A 23,258-nucleotide genomic window follows, 5' to 3' on the forward strand; every position below is an offset into this window, starting at 1 on the left:
ATATGTCTCTTTGCTTACCATTTTTTTTTCTTTTGTACTGGGGATTGAACTCAGGGGCACTGACCACTGAGAAACCTCCCTGGGAATACAAAATCAAAATATTTTGTATTTTATTTAGAGAACAGGGTCTCACTGAGTTGCTTAGCACATCACTTTTGCTGAGGCTGGCTTTGAACTCATGATCCTCCATCCCACAGCCTCTCAATCTGCTGGGATTACAGGCATGCACCACACTCCCAGCTCTTTGCTTACCAGTTTCTAACACAACACAGGGTTCATAAACAATGTTGAATAAGTGAATGAATAAATAAATTTTTTTGGAGCTAGCAGTATTTGTGGGAGAGATGTATTTATCCTTGGAACATAGTGAGAAACAACAATTGGATATCCTGGTGGAAATGAAGGGAGCACTTTTGGAAGGTATGCTGCTAACATTCAAATTAAGTTGAAGCCATGAAAAAAATGTGTCCTATAGGAGGTGTGTCAGGAGTAAAGATGGAAAATTGGTATTTGAAATGTGGATTGAGGGGTGAGGGAGGAAAAAGGAGAATAACCTCTACTTTGCAGAAGCCAAGTCATAAAAGTTTGTTCTAAAGTAGAAAATATTCCACTGATGAAGGCAAAGCATTTAGAAGGTTATTTGTAACAATCTTAGAGGACTTTTATTTGAGGCAATATTTAAAGTTTTAATGTGCATAAAAATATCCTAGGCTGTTTCGTAAAAAATGGAGATCCTTGGGGCATCCTTTCCAGAAATTCTGACTCAATGGGTTCTATAAATCTATTTATTATAGCCAGCACCCACCTCCTCCACCAAGTTATTGTGATGCAGGTGGTCCAGGAACCACACTGTGAGGAAACCATATTAAAGTTAGGGGGGTGTCACAGGGCAGGAAGGCAGGGAGGGAGCAAATGGTAAATGAATGGGCTTTGCTGGTAATAAGGGGTTCTTCAAGGACTGAGGGTGTAGCTCAGTGGTGGAGCACTTGCCTAGCACCTACCACCACCACTACCACCAACACACACACACACACACAAAAAAAAAAAAAACTCAAAAAACAAAAAACAAAAAAACTCCAAAACAACAACAACAACAAAAGACAAAAAGAAAAGGAGCTTTTCTTTTTTTCAAGAGTTGTAAAGTGAATTGCCAGAGAATATTATGAAAGGCACTGTCTTTTCCTGGGGGTTGGAAGTTTGTTCACTGCATGGAAGAAATTGTCTAATGTAAAACCAAACACGAGTGCAACTACCCACTGTGAAAATTCTTGTGGGTGGGGATTTTTGGAGAAGCAGTGGACAAATATTTCAAGATAGTTGTCTTGCTTTTGGATAGTAAGTTCATTTGTTGAAGAACTGTTCTCAGGAAATTTATGAAAATTTGAAAAAGTCTATTAGTCATGCCCAAGGACTGAACCCAACTTTGGAGTTTCAGGCAACTGGCAGGCAGAAGAATGACGTCATTTAAAAAATTTATTTGTGGGCTGGGGATGTGGCTCAAGCGGTAGCGCGCTTGCCTGGCATGCGTGCAGCCCGGGTTCGATCCTCAGCACCACATACAAACAAAGATGTTGTGTCCGCCGAGAACTAAAAAATAAATATTAAAAAATAAATAAATAATAAAAAATGTATTTGTGATTCATTTCACTTCATTGCATTAGGTATCTATTGGTGGCGGTTTCTTAAAAGCAAATTGGAATAAAAAGGAAATTATATTAAAATGTAAATTAAAGTTTGGTGTCTCGTGGGTGACTTAGGTTTGGAATACATAATCTCTAGGAAACTTTAGTATTTTAACAGCAGGAGAGTAAAATTAACATCCCCATACAATTGATGATGAAAAAAGTCTGTGTACTGGCGCGGGAGCTATGTTCAGTGCTAGAGTACTTGCCTAGCATGTGTGAGGCACTGGGTTCGATTCTTAGCACCACATTAAAAAAAAAGATCCGTTGACAACTGAGCAATATATTTTTAAAAATCTGTGTACAAATATAAATTTCTTCTGGACATCTCAAATTTATTTACCAAATGTTTTATAATTCATATTAACTGAATCATAACATTAAAAAATCGTTACCTCAGGCTTCTAAGTTAGAACGTTTTTAGTATATGAAATATCTTTCAAATACAACAAAATTTAGAATTTATCTTTAAAACCAATAAATCTTTTGAATTGAAATCTGTCTTGGTAGAGTTTGGATTTGTTAATAAAATGTACCAGGTGTTTAGGCCTCAGACACTAAGCATTTTTCCTAAAAGTGAAGGGAACGAGTGCTCTTTTATTTCTTTGGCAGGAAAAAGGTTATGAGTCATGCATTTGTAACACTGAACTAAAATCTTCATTTTTGTAGTAAATCCTGCCATTCTTACCTAAGGCTCAAAGATTTGACCCTTCCCTGGATTTTACTGATACCTCTTAAAGTCCAATTTCTAATTTTCATGGGTGACTAAGACTGGTTCTGGGTTCCTGCGCAACTAGTTTTGGATTCCTGTTTCAAGAGTTGCTCAAGTTTCCTATTTCTAGGCTCTCGTTTTCTTATCTATAAAATGGGGAGTGCTTACTGACATCAAGAATTGTGCTGCTTTACAAGCATTATCTCATTTTTCCTTTTTAGCACCTGTAATTTGACAGTGTCTACTGTTAACTCTTTGTATTTGGGGAGCCTGTGATTCTGCAGTCAGTGGTGGGTGAAGTCAGAATTTGAAACCAGATAGTCTCACCCTGGGTTGCACCTCTAATCAATAAGCTCAACTGTGTCCTGTTTGAACAGGCTGTTGTCAGGGTATCTGAGATCATGTGTATTAATGTCTGATTTCAGTTAACCAGGGAAGGAAAGCTGTCTATTAATGGTACCTGTTATTATTACGACAGCTGTTTCGCTATGGTGATTTGCATTGAAGGTGACATGTAACCTGACAGTAGTACCTCTCCTGACTAGAATTACTAGGACAACTGTTAGATAACTGAATGTCTGTCAAAAATGAATTGCCAAAAAGCAAGTAATTGCACATCAACCATCTGTGATATCTATAATAACTTTCAGAAGTCATTAACCTCATTTCCTTAACCATTTGCTGTGAGAAAGGACGGATTTTCTTTGTTTCCTCCCTGTAACCTGGGGACTATAATGGAATTTCTTATACACTTGACTTGCACTTCACTTGAGTTCTTCTGGCTAAGTATTATTGTCTTCCTTTAAAGGATGAAAATAAGTTGAACAAAAGGGATAAATAGGATGTAGTAGGCTTCCCTAGTGGGAAAACCTAGATTCTCCCAGAGATATTTGTAGACCTAAAACCTGAGTTCTTGGTGCTTAGGGGACCCAATCACTTCATCCTGATATCAGAATAAAAATTTTGTATTGCACTATGCAAAACAATATTTTTATGGCCAAACGTATGACTCCATTGCCCTTAGGGTAGCCTAGATTTGCTCAAAATAATTTAAAACAAATATCAGGAGTGGTTTACTTAATACTCTTTTCTGTAGCCACTGCATTCTTGCTGATCAGATCAAATCTAAACTAGTCTGTTGCTGAATGTGTATCCTGAATATTCCTCTAGAGGTAAGAGATGAGAACCTGGCCCTTCATAGATACTCATTGTATTAGTTAGCTTTGCATCCCTGTGACCAAAATACCCAATAAAAACAACTTATAGGAGGGAAAATTTATTTTGGTTCACAGGTTTAGAGGCTTAATGGTGGAAGGTCAAGTCCATTTTGTGGGGGGCCCAAGGTGAGGCAGGACATTATGGTGGAAGGGCATGGTAGAAGGATGCATCAGAGAGAGAGAGGGGAAGGGGCTGCATAGAAGATGATCCCTTCCAGGGCATGTCCTCAACAACCCACCTCCTCCAACCATGCCCCACCTACCACTTAGTCCATTTAAACTAGGATGGGCATATTAGGTTACAGCTGTCATAATCTGATCATTTCGCCTCTGACTGTTCCCTCATCAAACCAGAAGCTTTTATATGCAATAAAAACTATTTCTAATATTCTGGTCAAGTTGTATATTTCCCCCATGAATTTTGATTTTGTCTTTTCATTTTCATTCAGTTCAATGTCTTTTTTATTGCACTGGAGACTTCCTTTTTGTTCTTTGGAAAGTATATTAAGGATATGTTACTGAATTTTCAAGTCAGACTGTTTTTCTTAATTTTAATTTTTAGTTATAGATTGACAAGTTATAGTTGTACAAGTTTAATTCTTATCCTGCCAATATTTTAGTACAGATAAATTATCAATCTTGGTCACAGCACATTTCTGATTGGTAGGTAATACAGATTAATATAGAAAATTCAAAATCATCTCTGTTTTCAGGTCTGAAGTTTTAGACTCTTTCAAAATAGACAGACAAGGATGGGCTTCGATCTTTTTTTTTTTTTCTCTACAGCCGGTTCAATCTTTAACAGTGTGACTCGGGAGAGTCTTCTTTGTACCTGTCATTTAAAGCATGGGAATAGCCCTTTACCTCCCTTTATCTAAATCAGATTAGGTCAGCACAGCCCACGGCCTAGGTTACAATGATTTCCTTTAAGTATTGCCAACTAAGTAAACTGCAGGGTGTTCTTCCTGGAAGACATGAATTCTATAGCCAAAGAATGACTGTTGGTGTGGCCAATTAGAAGTGAGATACCAGAAGGTGGCATAAGGTGTTCCCACCCCTCCCCTTCTGGCAGATCACACCTGCTTATCCAGGTCACCAGGGCACTCAGGGAGCAAAGGACATAGCTGGGTAATGGTGGTGCCAGCTCTTCATTCAGTACATGGTCTCCAAGGAGACTGTTCACTGTTTGGTAGTCTCCTTTCTGTATTCCAGAAAATATTACTTTATGTATGAAAATGGGTCAGGAGCTCAACCAAAACAAAAAGGGGGGTGGTGGTGGTGGAAAAATCAAGGATGAAAAAAGTCGCCAAATTGGGCTGGGGCTGTTGCCTATGAGGTACTGGGGTTCCACCTCTAGTTCCACAAAAAAAAAGAAAGAAGGAAATTTTGGTAAATTAAGGCCACAAAAATAGATACTGTACTAGATCCGATATCTTCTCTGTTCAATCTTGGCATTATTTGTTGCTTGTTTTAAAGAGCAGAATCATAAAAGTTTTTCCATAGTCTCTTGGGGGAGTTGAGACAATTGGGACCCAATAGCCATAGTTTGATCTCATCCCCTTTTGACAGGCTGGCTGCTCACTTGCTTCTGGAAACTACTTGTCAGCTGGGTACCAGGGACAGAGGTTGAGCTCCATGTGCTTATTGTGAACACACAGGGTTATGACACCCAGGTTTCCAGTCCTGGCAGGAAGCAAATGCTGCCTTACACATGAGAAAGATCAGTTAAAAGAAGAAAGTGGTGGTCTTTGAAAGTTACAGTGAGGAATGGGGTTAGAGATAAAAACTAGAAGGCAGAAACTCTAAAGCAAAATGAGCCTCCAGAAGGTATCTTACAGGTATCATGGCTGTCACTCAGATGTCATCAAATCTCAAGAAAACGGGCTGTTCTGGGGTGAAGTTTAGGGAATCAGGTTGAGATTAAATCAGGCATTTCTGATGAGTGTTGATTATAAGCCCCTATGAGTGAGTGGGATGAAGGGGACCATTTGTGAAGGAGGGTAAGCCTGGGAGGTGCTCAGGAAGAAGGCATCATAGGCAAGTTAGGAATAGACCAAGCTCACAGCCAGACTTTTCTGACTGCAGGGCTGAGTTTGCACTTGGCATTTCCATAGTGTACTGGACCTCTGCTTTGAAAAAGGAGTTATATTTTATTCTTGCGTGACATGGAATACTTCCCATCTGCCTTTGATTTTCTGCTTCAGTATATTTCTGATTCTCTAAATTGCACTGTTCATTTTATATTTAGCCCTTGAAGTCTCATCTTCAACCGGTCTTCCCCATGCTGGTTGCTGAAGTGTGAGGAATTAGAGAAGATGTTCTGCCAGCTTCGTGCCAGTTCTACTGTGCTGTTAATGTCACAAGGATGACTTCCTTTCCTGAAGTACCATTTACTTATAATCATGGTACTCAGGTTGTTTTCATTTCTTCATTGGAGGCTTAACATTCTATTTGTGGATCCACTGCTGGATTAATTAAGTATTTCAGGTGCTCAGCCCTAGGCTAGGGGTGAGGGTGTGTGTGCTAGAACCCCCCCTACACACACACACACCCTTTTTAGAAGAATCTGGAAATCTGAATTTTTATATGAAAATCTTACAAGTTTTAAATGTTGATAAAGGTGGGGCAGGATGTAGGTGAGCTAAGAGAAGAGGGAGGAGTTATTTCTGTTACTTCCTGTACCTGGGACAAAGGTACAGAGGCAGTAGAGAATGTGTGTTTTCCTTATCAGTACTGACCCTAGTCCCTGTGGGCTCTTCTGAATCACCCTTTCTAGGTTAAACCTGCTGCTTTTATCAGGATATAGGTCCGGCTGCCTGAACAGCAACTCAAAGTATTAAATAAGATATAAATTATTTCTCTCCTAATGGTCTGAGTGTAGGCAAACTTAGGTGCTCCTTTTTTCTTCTTGTTTTGCCTTGGCTCATCCTCATGACCCAACATGTTTCACCTTTGTGTGTACATGCCAGCTGGCAGGAGGGGAAGGGGTGGGTGGAGAAGGCCATGCCCTTTCTTTGCAGGGCAGGATCCAGATGGTACCACTTCTGTTCATGCCCTGTTGCCCAGAATTTAGTGATGTGGCCATTCCTCACTCAAAGGAAGGATGGAAAATGTGAGTTTTAGTTGGGACGCTATATATTAGCTAAAAATTAAGCACTTAATCAGAAAGAAAGAATAGGTATTATGGGATGCTTTGCACTTGTGGGTTGCAGTTTCTATAAGGTAAGGTATCCCTTACCGTATTCACTGCTTCAGTTTTGCAATTATTTTAGCAAACTCTAGTAGCACACATGGCAGGTGATACTTGCCATTCATTTTTCCTGTTTTATTAGAGTCTCATGGCCTACTTTATTTCTGGTTCACTCAACATTGCATGATGAGTCTGTATTGTTGGTCTTAGAGCAGGGGTCTTCAAACTTTTTGTCTCCTTAAAATTTACCAAAGAGCTGGGGTTGTGGCTAGTCATAGAGTGCTTGCCTAGCATGCATGAGGCACCACTGGGTTCGATTCCCGGCAGTACATAAAAAAATAAACAAATAAATAAAATAAAAGTATTGTGTCCATCCACTACTAAAAATTTTTTTTAAAAAATTTACTAAAGATGCTGAAAAGTTTTGTTATGTAGGTTATATGTATTTATTATTACTGTATTAAAGTTAAATATTAAATGAGTATACCAGTAAACATTCCATTAACTGTTGGAAATCTCCACTATACAACTGTGAGAGACTGATGTTAAAAAAGCAAATAATGTTTCAGTAATGGTGTGAAAATAATATTGACCTTTTAGACTCCCCTAAAGGATCTGGAGAGACTTGGACCATATTTTGAGAGTCTCCAATCCAGAGAATATATATATTGATTTTGATAATTGTTTATATTACAACTGGAAGTGTCAGGATTAGGTGTTGTCACATAATTAGTTGTTCGTAAACCAAGTGTGGCTCAGTGGTACAGTTCTTGCCTAACATTCTCGAAGCTATGAGTTCAGTCCCCAGCAAAGTAAAAAAAAAAGTCAACTGACCAATGTTTTATATTTAGGAAGTGCTTGCATTTTATATTTAGGAAGCACTGGTTTTCATTATTACTGGATAATAAATTAATTTATGTGTGCAAATTAATAGTGAATATTTTTATCTATAATAGTTTAATCCATTCAGGAGTTCAGGATGAATTAAACATTTTATACTTATAGAAGCTCATTACATTTTATGAGTTTATTTTTGTGCATGCTTATTGTTTTGGGCCACTCTGCCCTAAATCCCCCTTTTCTCACTTGGCACATCCTACATCTTCTAGAAATGAAAAGTGCTGGAGATGTCAGGATATTCTATCGCTTTTGCAGCCAGGCTGTAAGCATATGAACTAGGCACTACCAGTCAGACACCTCCATGTCATTCTGTGAGATAGAAACTAGGGACATGCAGAAGTGCTAGGCAGCTGCACAATGATTCCATGGCAACAATTCCCGATAGAGTTGCGGGAACTGGTGGAACAAGCTTCAGACTCCCCTGCTCCTTGACAACAGAGATAGTGGTGGGGTTTTCACCAGATCAATGCTTCTGTGTGATTTGGGTTAATGTTCCTGAAATTGTAACCTCACCAACCCCGATTTCTCTGGTCCTTCTGGAAATATGTGATCTTTTCATTATCCTTCCATGAATTCAAAAGCCATTGTCTTTGCCTTTTGTTAAGAATCCTGTGTGGTCCATTATCAAATATAGTGCTTCTCAAAGTATTGTTTGGAAGCTAAATAATTGTCTTCATGTTTCCAACATTTGAAATTATTTGTTCTATGTTAAGGGTCAGAGGGACTTGTTTTTTTTTTTGTACCAGGGATTGAACCCAGGGGCGCTTAACCACTGAGCCATATCCCCAGCCTTTTTTTTTTCCTTTAATATTTAATTTATTTATTTTTATGTGGTGCTGAGGATCCAACCCAGGGCCTCTCACATGCTAAGCAAGTGCTCTATCACTGAGCCACAACTCCAGCACCCCCAGCCTTTTTTAAAATATTTTTTTAAAGACAAGATATTGGTGAGTTACTTAGGGCCTCACTAAGTTGCTGAGGCTGGCTTTCAACTGATGATCCTCCTGCCTCAGCCTTCCAAGCTGATGGGATTATAGGCATACACCACCACTCCTGGCTTGGAGTGTCTTTTAAAAAAAATAATTCTACTCTTTACAAGACCCTAATCAATGACTAGTCAGTATTTCCTTTTTATTCTGTCTCTAACTCTTTTTTTAAAAAAATATTTTTAGTTGTTGATGGACCTTTATTTTATTCATTTATTCGTATATGGTGCTGAGAATTGAACCCAGTACCTCACATATTCTAGGTAAGCGCTCTACCACTGAGCCACAACTCTAGCCCCATTTTTAACTCTTAATATCTTTTTTTTTTTTTTTTCTGTTAACTTCTTATCACTGAGAAGTGGTAATTCCCCAGTTGGTTGCTGCCAGAATTGTTCAACTCAAGCTCTGGCTCTTTCCAGGTCGTTTCTTTCTTGAACATTTTGTAGTGAAAAAAACCTGCAGGCTTGGGGCTTAGGGGTAACTCCTGGGATGGTGCAGATAATGAGGGAGAAGAGATAAGTGACTTTCCTTGAAGGGTTTCTCAGCCATGGACTTGGGCCAGAAATAGCCTGGAGGGGCTCATTGATCTACTTAAGAGATTTGTAGAATAACAATGTTATAATTTAAGAGAATGAAGGCTCCTTTCCCTGGTTCCTAAATGAGGAAATGAGTGAGGAGAAGGTACATGTCCAGAGTCACCTCAGTGACTCAGTGGGTTATAAAGGACAAAAGAAATCTAGAAGAAGTGGGAAATGGTGATACAGAGATTGATGTGCATTAGCATAAAAAGGAAGGCACTCACTGAGTCGATATTTGAACTTGGGTATGTTCACTTCACACCTTTGAGCCTCAGTTTCCTCAATGGCAAAGTAAAGATTCTAATAATATCTAACATTTATAAAATTGACTATGTGCTAAGAACTATTCTAAGGACTTTATATGCTGACCCAATCCTTGCCACCACCATATGCCATGGTACTATTACTTCTTTGTTTTTCGTATGCACAGAAAGGCTATCTAACTTACCTATGGGCATGCAGCTAGCATATTGATTTTGGATTGCTACTTCACACATTTCCATGATCTCATCAATATGCTTTTAATCCCACAGTTGTGTGGGTGAAGTATCAGGGCCCAGCCTCCCTGAGTCCTCTGCACACCATCTCACAAGGCAGGGGTCAAGGTGTGGACCAGGGATTGGGGTCCATCTGAGGTTTGGGCTTCTCTTCAAAGCTCATGTTATTATTGGCAAAATTAATTTCCTAGTGGCTGTGTGGCATTTGGATCTTCTATTCCAGCAGAAGAGCATCTCCTTTGAAAGATCTAACCTTATTAGGTCAGGGCCACCCAGGATAACCTCTCTTGATTATTTGAGCATCAACTGACTAGGGTCCCCAATATCTTTGCAATATCTCTTCACTTGTGCCATATAATGTAACATAATCATGGGAGTAATAGCATCACCTTTGTCATGTTCTGTTGGTTTGAAGCCAGCTACAAAGTTTTGTCCATACCTGAGGGAAGGCGATTACACAAACCCATTGTTTCCAAGGAGCAGAAATACAGAGCCTTCTAAGACTCCTGCCTACCACAACTCTAAAGCTGAGTTTAAACCCTGTGACCTAGGTAAAGAGTCCATTGCCCCAGAGTTCTTGCTATTAACCACGAAATTCTTCTTTCTTCCTTTGAAGAAACTGAACCTATTTTAGATCCAAGCATAGGGTTCTAAATAAAATAACACCCAGCAGCTTCATCCTGGGTGCTCATCAAATATTAATTCCCTTCACACCTTCACTTTGAATGTACAGCTTCAAGAAAACATAACCGCCTACGATTTTGTATTTTCCTGACCAGATTTCCAAAAGCCTCTGTAAACAATCTGGTTATGTAAGTTATCTCAATGTGTTGGATGTTTTTTTGAACATGTTATTTGGAACTTGGGACTTGGGTTCTCCACAAATAACCTTAGCTCTGCTTTTGTCTTTGAAACAGATGAAGTGATTGAGAAGAAACAGTGGACACCTTCCCATTTTGTAGACAGAACAACATGGAACAGCCATTTACTCTGAATTCTCTGGTAGGTAGCAGCAACTGATGCTTTACATATGGTTGGAAAACCCAAAATGAAGAACAGAAACGGGCCCAAACAAATGTGAAGTGAGTCACAGTTGCTTTAAGAAGTTCAGCACTTGTAGTTTTTTCATGCATCTGTGCGGCCAGCAGTCTCCTTTGAGGAAGTGACTAATAAAGCCATCTTCACAAGACTTAAAAATAATTTTTTTTCACAACAAAAGTGTAAAATTTTAATTAAGGTAGATTCTACCAGTGTAGTCCTTTGGAAAAACACTGAAGAGAACTTGAGAGTGTTATCACAGCAGGTAAAGCTCTTTGTGCCTCTGTCTCTTTACAGATAAAAATTGGGAGTCTTACCGTGTAGGCTAATAGCTGAGGAAAACATATTTAACACCCCAGCTTTGCTTTGGGATCCTTGTGTAAATATCTGCATTCTTGAAACTCTTCTTCCTCTCACTTTTTCCCTTATGGCTCAGCAATACGCATACTTCTCTGGCTTCTCATACCTTAGAAGAGTGTGTATAATCTCTGTGGCAATTATTTGTGCCTTATGAAAATTGTAGACAGTATTTTCCATGTTCCCAGCCTACCACGATGGCTTGATAAATGGAAGCGATACTTGCTTTACTCCTGACTCTACCTGGCAACCCTATAGAAGTAGCCCTGTAAGCAACAGTGTGCTAACACCCCATCACACCCAAACAGTGAAATAGAAGGCCTGGATCTTGCATCAAAATAGGTTGTGACCTAGTGTTTTTTCTCAACCTCAAGAAAGTCCTTCACAGGGGCTTAGTTACTTTCAGAGCATTTTTGAGAAATAAGGACTTACTTTGCAGGAACTTATTTGCTGACCCTGTGTTGGGAATAATAAAGGTTTGCCCCATGTCCATCTTTGCCGAGGAAGGAATCATCCTCATAGTGTGTCTTACATGCTTTTTCCAAAACGTTATATAGATCAATTTTATTTTTATCTTTAGGGAAAAAGATAATCTAAATATAGCCTTGTTACTTCCTTTTCTGTCTTCCTCACTTCCTTCTCCCTTGCTTTCTCATTCTGTCTGTCTCTCATTTTCTTTTTTTTTTTTTTTCCTGCTTTTTTGGTGTTAGAGATAGAACCCAGGGTCTTATGTGTACTAGGCATATAACCTGCCATTGACTGATAACTCCAGCCCAACTTTTTTCTGTTTTATTTGATGCATTTATGAATTTATCAGCTCTGCTTCAGGGAATATGCCTCAACCTAGGGAACAGAGATGAATGGAAAATGATTCTTTTTAAAACTCCAAGGAGTTTTGAAGGAAAACATTTATACAGATATAACTAAGACTCAGCAGACTGTACAGTAATGACTGTGGCAAATCACTCTTGCACGTATGGGAAACCAGAAACCCCACTTAGAAAATGCTCTAATTTTCATAGTTTTTTTTCCCAAGTTATTTTGTGATGTCATAGAGGCAATTTTCTGTGGTTGAATAACAGTATTTTCATTTGTTGGGTTTTATAAGTGAGTATAATTAGGGGAAGTGGGTGGATTACAATAGTGTTGGAGACATCTCAGTTGGAAGCCTCTGCACACTCACTCCCTGAGTTCTTGAGTTTCAGGTTCCTGTCTCTGATGTGGGGAAACCTCCAAGAGTTTCTCTGAAATTGCCATGTTCTTCAGAGACTAAAAGAACAGCATAACAGGGTGTGGATCAAAATAATTGTGTTTTAAGTACTTGCACCTTATTTTTTAATCGTCATAGAATATTTTTACATATTTATAAGGTATAGTTTGATAATTCAATTGAAATATTCAAGGGATAATGATACAGTCAGGATAATTAGCATTTTCATCTCCTTAAATATTTATCATTTCTGTATGTTGGGTACTTTTGGGTTCTTCTTTTCTAATTATTTTGAAACATACAATAATAGTCTATAGTTACCTTACTTTAGAAACTAGAACTAATTCCCGCTATCTAATTGTATTTCAATACAATTCAATACAATACAAATTCTATTGAAGGAAGTATGCTTTAATTTGACATGATGCTAGGAAGGGACTGAGTTTTGGTGTCACTGCCAGTCCTACCTTTTAGAATTCTGACAAGTAATCATAGATTAAAAAGTACCAGGTGAGGATCAAAATTGCATATTCCCTTTATTATAAGTAACCTGGATCAGAAGTTTTCTCTCCACTGGAGCATGTGGGAGATTCTTCTTACTGCTTCTGCCTTAAATTGACGAGGTGTATCAACTCTACCACTGAAAAGGGAGCTGTAGACCCTCAAGGAGGGGAAGCTCAGGCCCCAGTAGCTTCCCTGGAGAAGAAAGATCAGGAAGGAGGTTCCTCCCACAGTGCTCCAGGGCAGGTCAGAAGAGTAGCAGCAGATGTAAAAGGCAAGGCCTGCTTCTGATTTATGAAACCTTGAGGAGCAAGTTTATGGCTCTCTGGTTATATATTAAGCCTTTAGAAGCAAGAGTCATTTCAGATCCCTGGAGTTCTATTTGCTATAAAATTAACACCAAAGTAGACCAAATGGCATTGGAAAAACTCCAAAAGTCTAATCCATTGCACTCTACACATTAAAGTTGAATCAGTAATTCATAACTAAATGGTTTTTACCTTGGTTTCTTTCATAGCTCTGCCCACACTACAGTCAGACTTATAACCTACCCTTAACAGACCAAAGAGGCCTCAGGCAGCTAAATTTGCTCTGTTTTGGTACATGAAATAATGGGAAAATGATCTAGATTGGAGCATGCGGAAGTTCCCCTGGGAACACTAGTTAAAACATCCATTCTCTGGTCCACTTTCAGAGATCCTGAGGTTTTAGATGCAAGTGGGGCCAGTTAGGAATTTGCATTTTAAAGAAAGGCCCATTTTGCAGCTGATGCTGCTGTTGTATGGACTAGGCCTTCAGATACTCTGGTAGCCCATAGAGATCAAGTATGGTCTCACAGCTAAATTCACTGCCTGGAATACAGCCAGATTCAGTTCTATCTTATTGTTTATGGCTGCATTCACATTAGGAGATATGAATTCAAGTTGCAAAGGGCCCTTAATAGAAAAAAAATTTTCTTTTTTTTGCCTTTCCCAAGCTCTGATTTCTTATTGAATAATTGAGTAATTATCCTAAATATGCATGCTATATGCATTTCTAGATAGAAATATATTTATTAATAAAATTCAAATATAGTAATTAATATGTGTCTTTTCATAGTAATTTGGTATGTTATTTTCTCTGTCAAGGACTGATCAGCAGCATAATTGCTCTCATATGGAGGCCTGGGAAGCTTCTTTTTAAAGTAGATATATTCTGGAATAGATCAAATCCTCATAGTAACTTTGAATCCAAGCTACCTCCTTCAGACCCTTCAGGTATGAGTCCCACAATGGCAGGAATTCCTCTCAGGTCCTGCTCAGGATGACCCAGATATAAATATCCAGGTATATTGATGGTCAATGGTATTTTACCTCACATGACATGAAATATTTACAGACCTAGGAACTGCTGCATAATTGTACCTTGAAACTGAAAAAGAAATCTTACTCCAATAAAAATGTATGTTTACACTGGATGTGTGTTTTTTTGGTGCAAAAAGATTTTGTTTTGATCATATCTTTAACTCTCTTGCTCTTTCTTTTCTTTTCTTCTTTTTTTTTTTTTTTCTTTTTTTTTGTGTATGTGTGGTCCTGGGGATGGAAATCAGGGATGTTCTGCCACTGAGTTACGTTCTCAGCCCTTTTTATCTTCTGTTTTCTACAGAGTCATACTAAGTTGCACAATCTGGGTTTGAACTTGTGGTCTTCCTGCCTCAGCCTCCCAAGTCACAGATGTGCACCACGGCGCTAGGCTCACATCTTTAACTCTTATGAAAAGATACCCTTAGTTCTTGGTTTCAGTTTTTAGTATAGAAAATACATCTGCTAATCAGTCATATGCATTTCTTAGTATAATCAGAAACTTCAATTTTGCTTTGCAGAAAAAGTTAGCTGCCATGCCTGACCATACGGATGTCTCCCTAACCCCCGAAGAGCGAGTCCGGGCCCTCAGTAAGCTGGGTTGTAATATCACCATCAGTGAAGACATCACCCCACGCCGCTACTTCAGGTCTGGAGTAGAAATGGAGAGGATGGCATCTGTGTATTTGGAAGAAGGAAACTTGGAAAATGCCTTTGTTCTTTATAATAAATTTATAACGTAAGTCTTGTTGGAGGCCTTTAAAATAAGAAAATTGGAAAAATACTTACATGATATTTTGATGTGGCTGATTGGGTACCAGGAAATTTTCACATTCAAACCAGTTTTATTATTTGCAAAAACATTAAATGTCCAGGTTTTAAAGTTAGTAACAAGTTTACTGAAAGACATTTAGACACCTCTGAGACTTAGATGGGAGCGATCAGGTTTTCCGTAGGCCAGCCTGGAAACCTGAATATCTCACTTTTCAAAAGTAACATTTCTTGTTTCATGCCTTTCTTCCCTCACTGGAATGTAAGGCTTTTAAGAGGAGGATCCGTAGTATAGCTCCATCCTTAGCACCTGGAACATGCCATCAGAGTTTTTATAATTTGATTTGGTGAGTTGAGACTAGGGGACAAGTTGGGGAACTTAGGAAAGATGTGGTTCAGGGTAAGGGTACAGTCATTTCATTTAGTCCTTAGTTTTTTTTTTCTTTAAAGAAAAGGCAATTGGGCTGTGTAAGAATTGTATGTATAAAAGGATATTCAAAATGTTGAATGAAAGTGGCTACATAAAAAATAAAGGTATTGTGTTGATCTACAACTAAAAAAAATATTTGAAAAAAAGAGGTAACATAAATGGGATTCTGAGTTTTCATACAGGTTTAATGACTTAATTATTAGAAGGATCTACTATTAACTCAGTGCAGTCGTGCACGCCTGTAATTCCACAGGCTTAGGAGGCTGAGACAGGAGGATCTCAAGTTCAAAGCCAGGTCAGCAACTTAGTGAGGCCCTAAGCAACTCAGTGAGACCCTGTTTCTAAATATAATACAGAAAAGGGCTGTTTATATATGTATGCATTGTGAAATGACTAAATCAAGCTAATCAACATATTCATTACCTCAAATGCCATTTTTTTATAGCAAGAATATTTAAAGTCTACTGTCTTGACAATTTCCAAGTATACAGTACATGAAAACCATGTTGAACACGGGCTCTCCTAAACTTACTCCTCCTAACTGAAATTTATATCCTTTGACCAGTACCTCCTAACTCCCTCCATATCTCCAACTGCTGGTGACTGCTGTTCTATTTTCTGCTTCCTTGAGTTTGACTTTTTAAAAATCTCGCATATAAGTTAGATCATGTATATAATGACCATGTAGATCATTTGTATTTCTTTTTTTTTATCATTTGTATTTCTTTACCTTATAATTTCACAAATTTATTTGGGGACTTACCATAAAAACATTTCAGAAATTGAAAAGAAAATATTTTAAAACTGTTTTCCATGATTCTACCAAAGGCAAAGTTCAAAGTGGTCTACATAATCTTAAATTTCTATATTAGTGAACAATAAAACTTAACTTGGAAATTTAAGGAATGGTTGTGGTTGGAAATCTTTGCCCTACCTGAGTTAAAGATAAGCAATAACTATGAAATTGAAGGTTCCCTACCACCATTGACAACTAAGACTTGCCAGAAATATTTGTTTCTGAACTATGTTACCAATGAATAATATTTATTTTACTTTCTCCATTTTACACACAGTCCTATGGAATCACAAGTGTGGTGAGAAGGAAAAGCCACTATTCCTTCCTTGAGTTACTGAGTAATTAGAATGCTTGAATTATAGTGTTAGCAGTGCAATAATTTGTACTTCACTTATGCTTCTTGAACCTCACTGCCTCATCTATGAATGAAGGGCTTAATGGAAGAAAATCTCTGAGGTTCCTCCAGCTCTCAATGTCTAATTTTACTCTGTTTATAAGGTTTTAGGCAGTTAACAACTTTTTTTTGTAGCTTCTGTAAGTCTTAATTTTGTCATTTGACAATTGGATATTATCATTCCTGTTTTCCCCTATAGCCTTGTAATCAGATGCAATGAGTTGATAAATATGTAAATGTGACCTGTAAACAATAGAATCAGTAATTGCAAGATACCACGTAAGGGTTGGTCAAAAGTCATATTTCTAGCCCATTGTGATAATGTTACAAATTTTTATTCAGTAACTATTATAAACTGTAGTTCAGGCTGGGGACACATCAGTGCACAAAAAAGTATTCCCGCCCTTGTGGAAACAGTTTCTTCACTTTATCTGAGAGCTTGCACCTGGTTTTCATGGATTTACCTTCAATTCTGCCGTATCTTGTTCCTCCAAAAGAGGTGACAAATAATTAACTACTAATTAACACCTCCCAAACAACTAGGGATTTAGGTTGTCATTTCTCTTAGTTTTGGGTTTTCAGTTTAAAAGTTTTGATTCATACATGATGGTGCTACTGATTCATGAGTGGTTGGTTGAGTCTTTTTCAAGGGTGAGAAAGGATTTATATTTCCAAACTCTTACACACATGAGAAAGATGGGGCTCTCATGGGATCAAGTGTCCAAGGCCTGGGAAAGACCAAAGTGACTTGGTCTATATAGGGAGTAATGTGTTCTGACCCTGTTAGCCTCAGTCCTTAATTTGCTGAGTCTAACTGCTCCAGAATGCCAAAACAATAACCATGCCAACTTTACTGAGAAGGTAGATGAAAAGTCTGTATGTTAAATAATAAGTTACTAAGCATGTCATTTTTGAAAAGGATGCTCATTCCCATCTGTGTTAATCAACTTTTCATCACTGTGGTCAAAATACTCGACAAGAACAACTTAGAGGAGGAAGTTTGTTTTGGGGTTCACAGCTTTAGAGACTCAGTTCATGTTCACTGGACTCCATTTGCTCTGGGCCTCAAGTGAGGCAGAACATTATGGTGGAAGGATTGGTGGAGGAAGGCTGAAGCAGAGAGAGAGAGAGAGGAGGGACAAGGTGTAATTCCCAAAGGCACACCCTTAATGACCTAGTTTTTCCAGCCACACCCTACCTGCCTACAGTTACCACCCAGTAGTTCATTCAAATTGTTAATCCATCAAATGGATTTATTCACTGATAAGGTTGTAACTCTCATCATTTAATCATTGCCTACAAGCCCCACCTCTGAACCTTGCTATAATGAGGACCATGCTTTCAAACCATGAGCTTTTTTTTGCGGAAAACTAAAAGTCCAAACCATAACACTGTCTTTGGGCTTTTGCTGTCATATAATGCTAAGGATATGTTTTTTTTTTCTTTCTCTAGCTTGTTTGTAGAAAAGCTTCCTAGCCACCGAGATTACCAACAATGTGCAGTGCCTGAAAAGCAGGATATTATGAAGGTATTGTGGGATCGATTCTCTGCTGTGGGATCAAATGCTCCATAAGTATCCATTATTGATTTCCCTTCTGTTTCTATTCCTCCCCATCTTTTCCTCTGGAGAGTTTGAGCACAAGAGATTCATTCCATTAGGCATGACGTTTCGATTTCTTTTTAGACATTTAATGATTATGACTGAGCCAGTGTGAGGTCTCTAATTGATGTTGGGGGGAAAAGAAAGACAAAGAATGTGCTCAGTCACCTTCTGACATGAAGAAGGAATTATTTTACAGTTCCTCTCAGCGATAGAGAGAATGGTTATATATTTCCCTGTGTTTTGATTAATCTGTACAGCCCTGAACCCAACTATTTGAAAATCAACATTGATTTTTAAGGCAGCCACAGAGTTCTAGCCACAGTCATAATTGCATAATGATGCTTCAGTCCATCACAAATCACATGTGTGACAGTGGTGCCATTAAGAGATATGGCCTAGTGATGTCATAACTGCCTTAGTTTGTGTGTAAGTACACTCTATAATGTTCACACAATGACAAAATCATTGAATGACACATTTCTCAGAATGTGTCCCCATCCATAATTGGCACATGACTCTGTTTACCTCTTAGAGAACTGGTCTTATGCAAAATAAAATGTTGGGGCTGGGATTGTGGCTCAGAGTGCTTGCCCCGCACATGTGAGGCACTGGGTTTGATCCTCAGCACCACATAAAAATTAATAAATAAAATAAAGATATCATGTCCATCTATAACTAAAAAATATTTTAAAAATAAAATGTTGACAGGGTGGTATGCCTTAAATATTCTCAAGGAAAAGAAGGATTGTTGCAAATGCATTTATCATAAACATTCACTTTAATATCTTTAGCTGAGAATGTATCCTTTTGAATAAACATGTACAGTGTTTCCCATTTATTCCTCCTAAATGGTTTGTGTTGCTCTTATAAGGAATTAAAGTAATGTATACAAAGGCAATCACAGCATGAAATGTTTAGATGACTTAGACCAGTCCTATGAAGCCTGAGGCTACCTGGAAGCGGAACTCAGATTTTGTCAAATGGTTATCTACGTTTTAAAAAATGTTTATAGTCACTGTGTTATCGTGCCTTCATATAGCATTTCCCCTCAGCTCATTTAGCCTCAGAGAGTTCTGTATGGAAACCAAAAGTCCCAGGCTGCCAAGGTGACTCTTTTCCTCTGATGGAGGGTTGCTCACATTTTATTGGGAGAAGAAAACTTCTGTACATTTCTCTTGTTTAAGCCTTTGTTAAATAAATGGATAGGTGAATGAATGGGTGAATTAATGAATGAATTGAATGACAATGGATTAAAGAACAGAAATTTTGGTGGAAGAGCCTGTCTAGAGGCAGGAGACTTGGGTTCTAGTCCTAACTGGGCCACTAGCTGGTTGCCTGACCCTCAACAATCTCCCCAGGCCTTTGTTTCCTCATCTCCAAAAAGGAGGGTAGTGATTAGACCATATCAGGTTTCCCAGATCTTCCTGCCATTAAGAATCACTGGGGAAGTAGTTTGAAATGCAGATTTCCCAATCCTTTCTCTATGTTAATTCTGTAGATTTATGATTAGGTCCTAAAATATAATCTTATGAATTGTGACTCAGCTGCCTTCTACACTCTGACATGTCTAGGAATCTTTACCCATCAAACATCCTCCAATGTCTGTGATGCTGCATGATTTACATATAAAATGTGTGATTCTGCCTACTCCCTAAAAAGTGGGGCACCTGCCTAAACAAGTATGTATATAACCAATGGAGTCAATAGTCTAACAAAGGACTATATATATTCTTTTTTTTTTAAAAAAAACTTCCCTGCTGAAAGTTATATTTTGGAGCCCTAGAATGGAGAAATTTATTTTTCTGCCATTATCTTTGGTTATTCTTGTCTTGATTTCTAATACACATGCCAGCTGCTTTTCTTTCTCAGCTAATGATCGGAACGAACATACTGAAAATCCCACTAATCAATATGTATATATATTTTTAAAAGAAACTGAAGGAGATTGCATTCCCAAGGACAGATGAATTGAAAAAGGACCTTTTAAAGAAATATAATGTAGAATACCAAGAATATTTGCAAAGCAAAGTAAGTTCAATTGCTACATTTATTTCATGACTGTTTTCTTTGCATGTTTTTAAAAAAATTTCACTTGTATATGTTTTCCAAATGTCATAAGTATTTAAATTAAAGATTGAAGATGCAGTAATGTGAAATCAATAAAAAAATTATGTTGGTGTACAAGTTAAGCACTCTCACCAAAGATGTGGTATTTTTCTTTCCCTACAACATCTATTAAAGCAATGCATTAGAAAATAGATTTGCTGCAGAGATTTAAATAGTGCTTTTGACCAACTTTTGCCAATGTAACCTTGAGCCAGATGGCTGGATTTTTTTTCCAGATGAACAAAGGCAGTAGGAAATAGAGGGAACAGTGTGTGGTTTCTGATGTATCTAATTATGTAGGTCTTGGAAATGTAATTTTGACTCTTAATCATTACAGTCAATATTACATTGTAGATAGAGCAGCTAACCCTATGGGTATAATGTAATCATGGCACCAAAGGGTGGTTTTTCCTGGATCATTATAAAATAAAGAGTGAAAATGATAATGATATCTAAGAGACAGGCATCAAAAGAAGAAATTGGATCAATTTATGGGTCACATATGACTATTGAGTGCTTAAAATGTGACTAGTGTGACTGAGACACTGAATTTCTAATTTTTAAAAAATTTCAAATAATTTAAATTTTAATAATCACATGTGGCTAATGGCTACTAGATTGAGCAGTGCAGTCTAGAGGTGAGATATTTTGTTCCATATGGTCTGGCCAGTCAAGCTGAGTCAACAACCCTGACATTGATTTTCCAATATTCAGAAGCACTGGGGAAAGGCAGAAACTGATGGTCTCTGGTAAAATAGGAGTAGGTTTAGAACAGCTGTCTTAATCAGATTAAGGGGCTTTTGCTGTGATGTGTGTTTTTCTTAGTGTTTCATGAGTGTCCCTGTGAGGGTATTAAGCTGTCTCATCCCAGTTTGATGATTTTGTTTTGTCTTGAGAACTAACTTTTGTTTTTTTTTTCTTATGGCATCCACATTTTTAGAACAAATATAAAGCCGAAATTCTCAAAAAGCTGGAGCATCAGAGATTGATAGAGGCCGAAAGGAGGCGGATTGCTCAGATGCGCCAGCAGCAGCTGGAATCGGAGCAGTTTCTGTTTTTTGAAGATCAACTCAAAAAGCAAGAGTTAGCCCGAGGCCAGATGCGAAGCCAGGAGACCTCTTCGCTGTCAGAGCAGATTGATGGAAGTGCTCTGTCCTGCTTTTCTGCACACCAGAACAATTCCTTGCTGAATGTATTTGCAGATCAAGCTAATAAAAGTGATGCAACCAATTATGCTAGCCACTCTCCTCCTGTGAATAGAGCCTTAAAGCCAGCAGCTACTCTAAGTGCTGTTCAGAGTAAGTGCTGACATGCCTCCTGCAAAGACTCTGATGCTCCCTGATGGAACCATTTTTCTGTAGCATCTTGGAAGGTCTCTCTTTATTTTATTAGTAATTGTGGTAGGATCCCTATATTAAATGGTGTGAATTGCAGATGACCCTTTCAGCACTCTCTGACATTTACTATATATTAACTTTAAATTTCAGGAAACATGCCCAATGATAGGGCAAACTCTGTAGGACTGAATTTTGAGAATTCCAAGCATTTTTTTTCCTTCCATGTGTTTTAATCAAGAAGCACATATGTTTTTAAGGTAAACACTTACCCAGAGAAGAAAGGAAGCTGCTGAGTAAATCTCTTATCCAGATTTTTGCTCAGTAATAAAATGTTAATTCCAGGGATGTTCAGCATTATCCCTGTGCTGAGAGGGTCTCATACACATAAACAGCTAAAATCCAAATGGCATATGCATTTCTGCCAACAGTTAGTGCTGCTTAGTTTTTTTAGATCAGTGCTGGCCAGTTTCTAAAATCAAAGAGATCTCTTCCTGATAGACACTGTCAGATGTGAGTTTCTGTTCTCATTTTCAGAGTGTTATGATAGGCAACTGTTTAATTAGCTACTTTGCTACTGATCATTTTTAAAAATGTGCTTTTGCTTACCAATTTTCATTGGGACATAAGCAACTTCTAGTAAATACATTAAAGAATATTAATACCAGGGGCTGGGGTTACAGCTCAGCAGTAGAGTGCTGGCCTCGAACATGAGGTCCTGGGTTGGATTGTCAGCACTACATAAAAATTTTAAAAAGAATAAATAAAGATATTGCATTCATCTTTAAAAAAACTTTAAAAAATATTAATACCATGTCTTATAAGGTACAAGATGCATTTTCTACATCCTATCTATTTAATGGTATATTTGCTGTGTGCCAAAAGAAACATACACATTCATGGAAGATAGTTGTTCCAGGGCACAAAAATATACAAGCCACTTGCACTTTACTATTTTGTTTATAAAATAATTTGTATAGGAAATGTAATTTTACCTTCCTTCTAATCAATGTTTTAAGAGTTTTTAAACAAAACATGGAAAGTGAAGATTTGTATTTCAGTTTTTTCTCCTTTTTTGTATCTTAGATTTAGTGGTTGAAGGACTGAGATGTGTAGTCTTATCAAGAGATCTCTGCCACAAATTTCTGCTGCTAGCTGAATCTAATACCATAAGAGGAATAGAAACCTGTGGAATACTTTGTGGAAAGCTGGTATGTTTTTTTTCTAGATCTCTCTGCACATGATTTTTCAAATAGTAGTAGGGCTTCCTTGTAATCTGCAGAGCAGAATAAAAACATGCTAAGAGCTGTAAATATAATAAATTAGCCTTAAAATATTAATCTCCTAAAAATACAACCATTTTTCATGGAATAATTTGAGAAAATGGATTGGAAAATTTCAGGGGCTCTGTATAAAGGCCTGTTTGAAATACTTTATCAAGCCATAAATTAAATCTTTGTTAATAGAAGATCACAAGTATTCAGATTTCCAGATTCATCTTGTTTGCTACATCGTATTTCCTTTACCATTGTTAGTTTCACATGTGTTCATATAATTGACTTTCTACGTATTCTCATCTATGGCAGGTACCCTGCCATTGTTTTTCAGGTACATGT

The 23,258-nt window shown here is 37.8% G+C and overlaps 1 protein-coding gene across 4 annotated transcripts in view; it reads left to right on the forward strand.

Moving 5' to 3' along the window:
* Positions 1–23,258, forward strand: part of Stambpl1 (STAM binding protein like 1) — a 44,496-nt gene that overhangs the window by 12,360 nt on the left and 8,878 nt on the right. For all 4 annotated transcript variants that reach the window (XM_005339184.5, XM_040272641.2, XM_078042197.1 and 1 more), the window contains 6 exons: positions 10,680–10,764; positions 14,730–14,947; positions 18,052–18,127; positions 20,135–20,230; positions 21,249–21,606; positions 22,729–22,853. In XM_005339184.5, the coding sequence (XP_005339241.2) occupies positions 10,735–10,764; positions 14,730–14,947; positions 18,052–18,127; positions 20,135–20,230; positions 21,249–21,606; positions 22,729–22,853 (903 nt within the window). In that variant the 5' untranslated portion in view covers positions 10,680–10,734. The remainder of the gene's footprint in view (positions 1–10,679; positions 10,765–14,729; positions 14,948–18,051; positions 18,128–20,134; positions 20,231–21,248; positions 21,607–22,728; positions 22,854–23,258) is intronic.

Source organism: Ictidomys tridecemlineatus, chromosome 1 (assembly GCF_052094955.1).
Source record: "Ictidomys tridecemlineatus isolate mIctTri1 chromosome 1, mIctTri1.hap1, whole genome shotgun sequence".
NCBI lineage: Eukaryota > Metazoa > Chordata > Mammalia > Rodentia > Sciuridae > Ictidomys > Ictidomys tridecemlineatus.